The sequence below is a fragment of the Delphinus delphis genome, chromosome 16, assembly GCF_949987515.2.
Source record: "Delphinus delphis chromosome 16, mDelDel1.2, whole genome shotgun sequence".
NCBI classification, from domain to species: domain Eukaryota; kingdom Metazoa; phylum Chordata; class Mammalia; order Artiodactyla; family Delphinidae; genus Delphinus; species Delphinus delphis.
Window position 1 is genome coordinate 62125674 of NC_082698.1, and position 12223 is coordinate 62137896.

Sequence of the window (12223 nt, forward strand, 5' to 3'; positions counted from 1 at the left end):
TGTGGGTACCAAGGAGCTCAGGCTATTCCGGGGAGACTGGTGTGTCACCCCGTTAGTGGAATGAGCAGGGCGTCTCTGTCCTGTTCAGGTGGAAGACCACGTCCAGGGGCCCAGAGCAGGGAGGGTCAGGCAAGGATTCATGCAGCTGAACCCTGAGGGGAGAGTAGGTGTTTACCAGACGGAAACAGGAAACAGGGAGGGTGTCCAGATTGAGGGCAGTGGGAGCTGGGACAAGGAAGTGTGAAACTACATTTGTGTGTCTGGCCATGCTAAGTGGAGAAGGGATTGGAATGGAGGCTGGGGAACCAGTGACAATGGCCCTGGTGACGGGGAAGATGGCCACAGCAGGCCTGGTGGGCATAGAGATCAAGCATGACACGGGAGGTGGACCTGACTGGATGTGGGGCAATGCAGAGAGAGAGAAGGGTCAAATGGTGCTGGGTCTCTAGCCAGGATAGTGATGAGTGGCTGACAAGTTTAGGGACGAGATGTTTCCTTGGGTGTCCGTGGGATCTCAAGTAGAGAGGCACAGCAGGCTGTTAAGTGGATGAGTTAGGATAACGCAATAAAAGGTCCCCTCTCCCCCATCTCAGTGCCTTAAGACAATAGAAGTTTGTTTATTGCTCATGTAAAGTCCAAAGTCGTGCACCTGACCAGGAAGTGGGGGATTGTGGCTCCTGTGCAGTTCTGGTTGAGGGACCAAGCTCCTTCCTTCTTGCGGCTCTATCACTGGGTCTGGGACCTCAGATCCTCTGCCAGGTCTTCTGTACCTGGATGGTGGATGGGGGAAAAGAGAGAGGAGAAGACATTGCTGCTGCTTTTTAAAAAAATGATTTTATTTTGAAGCAGTTTTAAACTTACAGAAAAGTAGCAAGAATCCCCACACGCCCTTCCCCCAGACATCCCATACCATTTGTGCCATATGCCCCAGTGATGTTCTCTGTAACAAAGTGACCTCATTTGGGATCATGAGTTCTACCCACCTGCCATGGCTCTCTCCCCTTTGACTTGGAGCAGCTCCTAAGGCTTTCCTTGAGTTTGCTGCCCTTGACCTTCCTGCAGAAAACAGGGCAGTCATTTTGCAGAATGTGCCTTAGCTTGGGTTTGTCCACACTTCCTCATGATTAGATTTGGGATACACATCTTTGGGATATAACATTAGTGATGTTGCCTTATCATCATGTTCTACTGGGTGGTGCATGACCTTTATTTGTCAGATTATAGATGATAACCTTGAACATTTGAGTAAGATGGTGCCTGCTGGGTTTCTCCACTGTAAAGTTCCTTTTTTTCTTTGTAATTAATAAGTATTTGTGTGGCAGTATTTGGAGACTATGTACATATCCCTATCCCACTTCCATCTACTATGCTTAGCACCCACTGATGTCCCTTGGCTGAATAACTTTAATGTTTGCCCAATGGAAATTTTTTATTTTCATTTTTCCTCCTACATTTATTCACTGGCTTTCTATTGTAAGTAAAAGCTTTCCCTCCTCTCTGTTTAATTATATCTGTGTGGAACCATGGATTCATAGTTTATTCAATGGATTATAATCTATTGTTATCATTATTTTGATGCTTCAATTGTCCATATTGGCCAGTGAGAGCTCCTTCAAACTAGCTTCTGTGTTCTTTTGACATCTCCCCATCATTCTTTGAGCACTTCCTTCAAAACAAAATGTTGTAGACTTACTTTGTACTTTCCCTGGAATCAGCCACTTCTCCAGTGTCCTCTTTACTAGAGAACGGTATTTAGAAGCAAAGATCTAGGTACGAGGTGTGCTTCTTACTCTGAGGTGTTGCTGCTCCCAGGCCCTCTCGGTAGACAGACCTTACATCTATATTTATTTCTATCTCTATATGTTGCAGGCCATGCCACGCGTTAACACTGATAGTTCCAATTTGATACCACAAGTTCAATACCACAAGGTTCATTCTAGCTCTCCCCTTTTCATATTGGTACCTCCCTCCTGTCAGTGAGAAACACAGCTACATTATCCTCAATATATTAACTTGTTTGCTCCATCCCTTGCATGTGGCTAGTCTTCTGACCCTATCAGGCTGCCCCTGCCACTCTGCTCTGATGCTGCTCTTATACGGGTCACCATTACTGCTCCGCACAAGCCTGCCTCATGATTTTTTTTACTTCATTTTTTGACAGAGGTAGAGCCGGAGCCTGCAAGGGGGCTGAGAAGAGACAAGCAGAGGCACAGGAAGAAAACCGGGGAGGCTAAGACCTAGGTCAGCAGGTCAGACACCAGAATCTGTTTTCCTCTCTTTGTGGCCATACACTAGACTGCATCTCCTGGCCACCCTCACGGTCAGGTGTGTCCGTGAGTTGCAAAGGGCAGAAAGGAGGTGTGCCACTTCCAGGCCTGGCCTATAAGAACCTTCTACCTGGCCTTCTCTGCAGCCTATCCCCTGCCGCTGGTGGGAGTAGAGGCATCCCTTAAAAGAGACCTTTGGGGGCTTCCCTGGTGGCGCAGTGGTTGAGAGTCCGCCTGCCGATGCAGGGGACACAGGTTTGTGCCCCGGTCCGGGAAGATCCCACATGCCACGGAGCGGCTAGGCCCGTGAGCCATGGCCGCTGAGCCTGCGCGTCCGGAGCCTGTGCTTGGCAACGGGAGAGGCCACAACAGTGAGAGGCCTGCGTACCGCAAAAAAAAAAAAAAAAGATCTCGTTGAATCTTTTCTGCAGTGATTCGGGTAGGTGCTAATATTTGCATTAAATAGGTGAAGATGGATTATCTGTCACCAAACTGGCTTGGTCCTACCTCCAGTTTGTAGCTTGCAGCAGTACATTTCCTGACAGATCCGAGTGCTTTCTTCTTCTCCCTGGACTCCCTGCCCAGTTTACCCAATTTCACGCAGCCCTCCCATTGCCCTGTCTTTTCACCCTCCAACATAACTCAGACCTCACTCTTCAGCTTAAAACCCATCAGTGGCATCCCGTTGCCCTTGGGATCACACGGGCAGTCTTTACCAGGACCTGGAGGCTTGTGCCACCCTGCCACGTTGGGCCACTCTGTCCCCGACCACTTCTGCAATGCCCCTGCTCTCAGCTATTTATCCTGCCTTGGTCTTTGCACACCCAGAGCATACTTGCTTTCTCTGTGCCCAGGGCTAACTTCTCATCCTTGGAGAGAGGCCTTGGCACCCTTCTTTTGCCCCCGGTCTTTCTTACTGCAATTAGTGTTACATATGTTTTATTGTTGTTTAGTATTTTTCCCTAGACTATTACCTGGAGGAAAGCAGAAACCATGCCTGCATTGTTCTACATTTTACAACCCCTCACTCCCACCCCTCACACCCAGCACAATGCCAGGCGTGGAGTAGGTGCTCAACTGGGTTTGTATTTTTGTTTATATGTGTGAAGGCAGGAGGCTGGTGACCCGTCCGAGATCGCACAGCCAGTGCTGGGGCCCGCGCTCTAAAGGCTGGAAAGGCGTCCGGCAAGGGAGCCGGACCGAACTTTGAGCAGAGTCCGAGGGGCCGGGGCAGCGCGGGCGTCCTTGACAGTAGCGGTCGAGTGCTCACGGTTGGGGCGATTGGCTTCCCCGGGCCGGCGGCGCGGGCGGGCCGGAGGCTGCAGTTCCCCGGGGCGCCGCCGGGGGCATAGCCGAGGCTGGAGGGCAGACGCGCCGAGGCTGGAGAGCAGACGCGCCGAGTCACGCCGGCAAGGGAGGGGCCTCGGGCCCGGCGGCGACCACGGGAGCTGCTGACAGGAGCGGGAGCCGGAACGGGAGCCGGAACGGCGGGAGGCCGCTGGCAGGTGAGGAGCGCGTCGGGCGAGCTCTGCGGGACCCCCGCGCCTGCAGGGCCCCAAGAAGCCGAAACAGCGTCCGGGGCCGGGGAGGAGAGGGCGGTCGTCTAGGACAGTGGTCCCGAACCTTTTTGGCACGAGGGACCGGTTTTGTGGAAAAAAACTTTTCCACGGACGCCGGGGGCGGGGTGTGGGTGGGAGGGGAACGGTTCAGGCGGTAATGCGAGCGATAGGGGGGATGCAGAGCGGCAGATGAAGCTTTGCTCGCTCGCTCGCCCGCCGCTCACCTCCTGCTGTGCGGCCCGGTTCCTAACAGGCCGAGGACTGGTATAGGTCCGCGCCCCCAACCCCTGGTCTAGGATGAGGGACTCAGGCCTGCACCAACCCAGGTCCCTCAAAACTCAACGGGGAGCTTTGCTCCCAGTGAGGACGGAGCAAACTCGCCTCCTCCGCGTCCGCTCCCCGCCCCCCGCCCCCCAAATCCCTGCTAAGTCTTCCTAAGTAAGACAAAGACCCCCGTCACCCCCCCCCAAATCCCGGGAGGGCTCCGAGGGTCGCCGCTGGTCGGTGGAAGTTGCTGCGGGGCGGACGGAAGCCCGTGTCACAGGCAGGAGGAAAGCCTCAGTGTCCAGGAGGAAAATGCCCGGTGTTACCCAGTGCCCATAGGCTCCAGGGTGTACTGGGAGGTCCTGCTTCTCCACGGAGCCCCAGCTTCCGCGGGGGCACTAAGGACAGAGATGGCCCAACTAACTCTGATGGGGCCGGAGGTTGGGGGGAAGCCCAGGACTCCTGATCCACCGGGAGCTGCTTTTAGTGCCTGATGTTGGGCACTTTTCTTTCAACAGCACCCACTAAACACACCCTGCCTTTCCCCTCTGATTAGACTCCCTTTGATCCTTGGTTGTACCGTGAGGGTGGGGAGGGGAGAGGTGCTTAGGAGCTGACTGTCCCACCGGAGGACAGGCACAGGGCAGAGGGTCAGACATAGTTTGTGAAGGGGCTTCCAAGTTTGTGAAGGGGCTTCTAGGTGTCCCGGCTCTGCACCTTGTGTTCAAAGGCCAACATGTAAAATATATAAATATATAAATTATCAAGGAGGCCTGCTTGGGTGTGTGTATGTGCCTCAAGCTTTCAGAGCCCTCCAAGGAAGGCCGTGTGTAACCCTGCATCTGGAAGGTCCATTTCACAGGAGAAGACTGAGGCCCAGCTGGGCGGGGCCTTGCTTGGGACTACCCAGCAGTTAGGGAGGAGCTGGGTAGAGGGGGTGTGCGCCAGGGCCAGCCTGATCTTTGTGTCTGGTGGTGAAAAGAGGAAGCCAGGGTCCAGGCACAGGTCATGGGGATGTTAAGGGAACCACAAAGTGACTGGCTCCCAGGAGACTGTACAAGTTGTGCGGTCTAGGCTTCAGCACCGGAGCCTGTATGACACCCGCATGAGCCCGTCTGCCCAGAAGTGCCCTCTCCTGAGGGCGTGAAAGGACAGCCCTCTTCAGACTTTGAGCCTCTTTCAGAAATCGGTCTTTTTGGGTTTTGTTCACCATGTGTTCCCTGGGGGACTGGCCATGGAGTGCCCACTCTCAGCCTGGTCCCTGGGGTCCAGTGAGGGAGGCTGCCCACCCCTCTGCCTTCGCCGGGTTGGAGAGATATATTCATGGTGCTTCAAGTCACACTGTAGGCCCTCTCATCCAGGACGGCCACTCTGGACACGACTGTGGAAATCTACCTTGGGGGTAACTGGTGAGCGCTCAAAAGCTGGGTGTTTTATTTGTAATCTCTATGAAACAATTCTGGGACGACATCTTTGCTTTGATCAGAGCCCACATGGGTCCGCTGTGTGTCTTCTGAGGCATAACCTCCCCACAGCTTTGGCCTAAATATAACTTCCTTGTTTTTCAGTAGATTCCTAAAAGCCCTTTGTCTGTATTATTAGAGAAGAATCCCCCTGGGATCAGGCTGGGTGTCCTTGGCAGAGAAAACAGGATTTACTGAGAAAATTTGAGTGTAGACCATACTGTGTGTGTGTTGGGGGAGGGGCAAAGGCAAAATTACTTAGGAGTTGCTGGACAGTTAGGAATTGTTTTCTTGGACCTGCTTTTTTTTTTTAAATAAATTAATTAATTTTTGGCTGCGTTGTGTCTTCGTTGCTGTGCACAGGCTTCCTCTAGTTGTGGCAAGTGGGGGCTACTCTTCACAGCAGTGCGCGGGCTTCTCACTGCGGTGGCTTCTTTTGTTGTGGAGCACAGGCTCTAGGCGCGCAGGCTTCAGTAGTTGTGGCATGCAGGCTCAGTAGTTGTGGCTCGCGGGCTGTAGAGCACAGGCTCAGTACTTGTGGTGCACGGGCTTAGTTGATCCACGGCATGTGGGATCTTCTGGGACCAGGGCTCGAACCTGTGTCCCCTGCATTGGCAGGCGGATTCTTAACCACTGCACCACCAGGAAAGTCCCCTTGGACCTGCTTTTATGCTAACATTCCTGCATCTGGGAAGATTCAGTTAAGATTCTCTGTGCTCATCCTCTTGCCTTGATGGTCAGTAAAATCAGATGGTAGGTTTGCAGTTCCTCAAAAAGTAAAATCTAGAGTTACCATAGGACCCAGCAATTTCACTCCCAGGTATAAACTTAAGAGAATTTTTTGTTCACACAAAAAGTTGTACACAGATATTCATAGCAGCCTTATTCATATCAGCCAAAAGGTGGGAACAACCCAAATGTCCATCAACTGACAAATGGATAAACAAAATGTGGTATCTCCATACAATGGAATATTACTCAGCCATAAAAAGGAATGAAATACTGTTATAAGTTACAGCTTGAATGCATCTTGAAAATATTGCACTAAGTGAAAGAAGCCAGACACAAAAGGTATGGAATAGGCAAATCTATAGCGACAGAAAGATTAGTGGTTGTCAGGACCTGGAGGGAGGAGGGAATGAAGAATGAATGCTAATGGATGTGGGGTCTTTTGGGGGAGGGGGTGATGAAAATGTTCTGGTATTAGATTGTGGTGATGGTTGCACGACTTTATGAGTGTACTAGAAACCACTGAGTTGTACACTCTGAGATAGTGAATTTTATAATATATGAAAAAATATCTCAATTAAAAACATTAGATTGTAGGAAGCCAGCTCTGTCTTTAGAGCTTTATTATTTCATTTAAAAACATTCAAACAGTACAAAAAAGGGGGAGAAAAGCTCAAAGAAGAAAGTAAAAACATCATCTGGCAACCACTATTAGCATTTTGGTTTAGAGTGCAGATCTGGCCAGACCGTTGAGGATAGAACTGGGGCAGGTTACTGAAATTCTTTCCAAAATGAGGAGGAAACCCCACCTGTTCAACGCAAAGACGTTGATAAAAGCGCAGTGGATGCCCATTGTTGTCATCATCACTTGTATGTGTGCATATGTAGCTGGGTGCCTGGGTCTGATGGCCCACAATGGAGATTAGGCTCTACATGACTTTCTATTATCTGACTTTTTGATGGACAAGCTTTTTTTTTTTTCCTAAGACTTTATGTTTTTAGAGTAGTCTTAGGTTCACAGCAAAATTCAGTGGAAGGCACAGAAATTTCCCATATGCCTCCTGCCCTGACACGTGCATAGCCTCTTCCATTATCGACATCACTCACCAGAGTGGTGTGTTTGTTCCTGAACCTACATTGACATAATCCCCCACAGACCGTAGCTTACATTATGTTTTCCTCTTGGTCTTGTACAGTCTGTGGGTGCGGATGAATTGTGGACAAACTTTTCATGTAGAAAATCTTCCACTGTAAAATTGAATGTCTCCAGAATATTCCATTGTACGGGTGTGTAATAGTGTGTCCTCTAATCCCCCGTTGGTGGAGGTTTCCATTGATTGATGGAGTCGCCCACTGATTGAGGCTGTTTGCCCAGCACTGCTGCTACATTAGAACATATAATTCAGTATCATCAGTTGCCCGCTTGCTTTTTGAGCACCTGCAGGGTGTGTGGCTAGGAGTGCTGGTCCATGGCTTAAGCCGATGATTTAGGTGTCTGGTGAAGTAGGTCATGGCTGAGCAGAGGGGAGTCTAGCTGTCCTCGGGTCCAGGTGAGAATTGGCATTGGAAGAGCCAAGGGAGAGGCGGGTGTCCAAGAGTGTTGGGCAAGGGAGGCTGCCGGGAAGAAACGGTGGAATGGGCTGGAGCGTCACCAGGCCCCCCGTTCCCCAAGTGGGTGTGTCAGAGGTTAGTGGAGGAGAGAGAACAGATTTCAGGAGAGGCCTCAGTTGGCTTGTGGTGTAAAAGCGCCTCCCCTCCCTGGCCCAGCGATGGCAGCCCCTCCTGGGCCTGGGTGTGCCCTCAGGCCCCAGACTCTGCACCGGAACTCTAAAGAATCAATTCATCTTTACTGAGGGCTGTGCCTAGTTGGGTGAGGCCAGGGTTTGTCCTTTGGGGAAGCCAGTTAATGATCCTGGGGGGCTGAGGGAGCAGGGGTTTAACTTCTTTGGCTAACCCACTGCCCATCAGGCCTGTGCTGGGCTCGCTGGGCTTTCTTCCCTGCGAGGGCCCCAGGGCAGCATGTAGGCCCAGACACTGCCCTAGCATGACAGGCCCTCTGTGTGTGCTGTCCCCTGTCCCCTGCCCTCCTGGCTGCCCCACCTTGTTCCCTGAACCCCTCCCACCCCCTCCCTTCCTGCCACTGGACTTCTTGGCCTAAGCTATTCCCTCTGTGAAGAAGGCCCCTGGCCCCAGCTGTTTTTCAGGGCTCCACCTTGAGCTTCCCTGGGTGGTCCATGGTGGACCCCTCTCCCCAACAAGCTGGGTAGCCTCTCTCAGGCCTGTGCCCCGCCAGCTTGGAAGCAGAGCTCTCTGGGTGTTTCTCTGACCTCTTCGCTGGCTGCTAGCCCCAAGGGCAAACTGGCACAGAGGGGGCCGTGTTGAAGGGGCAGGTGAAATGCACCCCTTCCATAGCTTGCCTGACTGCCTGCCACATTCCCAGGCCCTGCTCAGCTCCTGGTGTCCGCTCCTGTCCCTGGCTGGTCCCCGGGCCCCTCTTGGGTCCTGGCCTAGGTGGCAGATTCAGCCTGATGAACGTTCACGGGGCCAGCTCTGGACCACCTGCTGAGGGCCTGGAACAGTGAAGGTGACACTGCCTGCTGGGGGACTTGTTTTGGTCCCAGCCCTAGGATGCACAAGCCTCAATGCATTGGGGACCAATGAGAAACAAAGTTAAATCCCCTCCAATCTCCTATGCCAGATCTACCCTCACCCGCCCAGGTTTTCACTTCCCCAGAGGAGAAATTAGACTGTGTGCATTTGAATACCAATGACAACAGTGTCTGGAGGTCCAACCGTAAGCCACTCCCATAAGTGTGGGAAGATCTGGGGACCATCTTGGGGGTCACCATGTCTTGGAAACCTATTGTGCAAGGACATTTTAGGCTGTCTCCTCCCATTACAGGGGGTAAATGGAGGCCCAGAGAGGGGAGGGGTTGTGCCCCAGACTACACACCTGATGGAGGACAGAGTGGTGACCTTCCAGCTGCCTGCAGTGCTGTCCGAGAGGTGGGCTGGAATGTTCTTCCCCATTGAGCTTTTTGACAGCTTGCTGTCTGTCCACTTCCTCCCTCCTTGCCGTGCTCACATGTGAGTGTGAGCCTGGTGCACACTTGGCCCTCCATCCTCTGGAGGTACTCTCTTCGATTGCAGGTTCCCTTTCCTCGACATCAAGCAGGACCTTGCACCCCCTGCCCCTCTCACTGGAGCCCACGTGATAAGCGCTTCTCCATCCTGTTTCTCACCAGCAGACTTCCCTTTTGGTTCTTAACCAGCACTGTTCCTTCTCCCAGCAGAGATTTCTCCCTGCCCGCTTCCTCCTGGGGAGTGTCACCCACTGGTCGCAGTGTATGTCCTCTGTTCCAGGAATGCTCAGGGGACCACCTGCCCACAGCAGGCCCCTCCTCCCCACCGCACTGTCATGGCCTTAGTCCCATTGCATCCTGTTTTGCAGGCTGATTGTCATAACTGGCTAAGTGATCTCCTCAGACCTGGGGCTGAAGCTGGTGACGTGTGAGCTGGGTGGAATCTGGTCTCAGTGTTTGCTTAGTGGTGTGCTTAAATAATTTTGTTTAGTTCTTTTAATGTGACCTGTGCTTACCAATTCCCCAGAGGTGTACCCACCGTTTCTGGTTACTGTGCACCTGCCCAGCTTCCCACAGCTACATCATCCATCTGGCCCTTTGAGTCTGAAACCCTGCCTTTACAAGGGCTGAGACCATATCTGTCTGTCTGTCTCTCTGACGACGGCATTCATAGCACAGAACATGTCAAAGAGCAGGAGGTCCATTAATTTGTACTGTTGAGTGAACAAATATATTTACGAGTGAAAAAGAGTGCAAAAACAGTTGTTTAACGTGTGCAAAAACAATAATCATGATTGTAGGTGCACAGAATATCCCTGGAAGGATTCATGTAAACTTGGTAACAGTAGATGCCTTGGAGAAGGGAACTGGGTGGTTGAGCGGATGAGATGGAATTAGGATACTCCTTATTCCTTTGGAATTTAATTCAAATTTTACAAAAAATGGAATTTCATAAAAGGTGATTACATACTTTTAAAAGATCAAGTCTTGGCATTTGAGGCCATTCTTGATATGGACCCACCTCTGCCCACCCAGCCCTCGAGCCCCCTGAATCTGATGTGGTCTCTCCTCCTACCCCAGCAGCACCTGGTCCGAGATGGGGTCCCAGGTCTCCATGGACGTGGGAGCCGCGCATGTGGTGATCGTGGGCGGGGGCTTTGGCGGCATCGCGGCCGCCAGCCAACTGCAGGTGCTGAACATCCCCTTCGTGCTGGTGGACATGAAGGACTCCTTCCACCACAACGTGGCAGCCCTCCGGGCCTCCGTGGAGAGTGGTAATGGTCTCTTCTCTGGGGCTTTCTTTGTGACCGTGGTCTTGTCACCACTGTGGATCACAGGGTGGTTTTCTCCCTTTAGGGCAATGTGCCTAAATTCCACCATTAGACAAATTCCGGGGAATCTTAAGGTCCCTGGCCTTAAGCAGCTACCATACCAAGGCCCCAGAAGTCAGAGCGAGAGCTTCTCCGAGGACCTGGGGTCCAGACTGGCGCTTTAGGGGGTAGTGGGTACCCAGGGGCTGTTTAACCAAGGGGCCCCTGTTGGCATGCAGCTCTGGAAATGTTCTGAGTTATTCTGGCCTCCTGTGGGCAGCCCAGTTTTACACCGTGACCTCCTCTCTGTCCGTTCCCCAGGGTTTGCCAAAAAGACATTCATTTCCTACTCGGTGACCTTCAAGGAAAACTTCCGGCAGGGCCTGGTGGTTGAGATAGACCTGAAGAATCAGACGGTGCTGCTGGAGGACGGCGAGGTGAACCCAGCGGGGGCTGGCCATCCTCAGCTGGCTTCAGGGGGCCCCTGGGATGTGGCTGCTGGTGGGAGGACACCTGGGCCCGTCTCCTTAGGGGCAAGGGCCCCCCATGCCCTCCTGGTGCCTGGCAGATAGCAGATGCCTCCTGAGCAAAGGCTGGGCCCCAGCAGCCACAGGAGAGCGGTGCAGAGCCTTCCCTGTATGCCGGGCACTGTTTTAAGCCTCACGTGATCTCCTTTAACGCCCACTGTGACCCTGTGAGGGAGGTGGAGTAGCCTCGGTGCACCCAGAGGTTAAGAGGCTTGCCCAAGACCCCACAGCTGGAGAGACTCAGCCAGGATTTGGACCCAGGCAGCTTTGCCCCAGAGCCCTCACTCTGAAAGCCAGGGTCCCAGCCCAGGGGCCCCCTCACTGTCTGGAATCAAAGGGTAGGCACCACAATCCCACATCGCCCGGGGGGGCAGAGGTTTTCTTCCCGAAGTTTGTGTCCCTCAGCCCTGGGGTAAGCACGGTGCCTGTTGTATCCTTGTGGGACCAGAGCTCCGTCAGCAAGCTGCCAGCAGCCCACCCGCCATGCTGAGGGTACCCTCCAGCCTGGCCCTCTACTCTAGTCAGAGCTAAGGGGGGACTGTACAAAGGGGCTCCAATTCCTGTCCTCAGTGAGTGTGGTTTAGTGTGAATAAATCAATCTTCCTGGAATCAATTTTGAGGCTGTAGAATCTCCAGTTGGCAAGGTTACTGAGAACGTCCTTATCCTGTGGCTTTGGGTCCATGAGGGCATCTCAGGCCTCCACGGGGGTAGTGGAGTCTGAGTGGGATACAGACCCTCCAGTCCCCCTTCCATCAGAGCAGCTCTGGGTTTGTCAGTTTTATATATTTAGGCTCCAAATAGGATGTCCGCTCCCCCCCCCCACTTTGTTTTTGTTGGCCAGGATAAGGGGAAGTTTTTTCTAAAATAATGGTAATAATAGGGAGATTCTAAACTAACTCCACACTGGAAGCTGGAATCCTACTTCTTCCCCACGAGCCGTTTCCTGTTGCCTGCTCACCTGCCCCGCTGCTGTGGGGAGCTCTCCCCTCCCGTCCTGTTTGATGGTGGGCGGTCCAGCAG

The 12223-nt window shown here is 52.7% G+C and overlaps 1 protein-coding gene across 4 annotated transcripts in view; it reads left to right on the plus strand.

Moving 5' to 3' along the window:
* The first annotated feature begins 3635 nt into the window (after window positions 1-3635).
* The window catches only part of AIFM2 (AIF family member 2), a 38450-nt gene continuing 29862 nt past the window's right edge, over window positions 3636-12223 (plus strand). For 3 of the 4 annotated variants that reach the window (XM_069541542.1, XM_060034871.1, XM_069541541.1), the window contains exons 1-3: window positions 3636-3772; window positions 10446-10639; window positions 10997-11112. In XM_069541542.1, the coding sequence (XP_069397643.1) occupies window positions 10462-10639; window positions 10997-11112 (294 nt within the window). In that variant the 5' untranslated portion in view covers window positions 3636-3772; window positions 10446-10461. The remainder of the gene's footprint in view (window positions 3773-10445; window positions 10640-10996; window positions 11113-12223) is intronic. The other variant, XM_060034870.1, reaches the window with a different exon arrangement.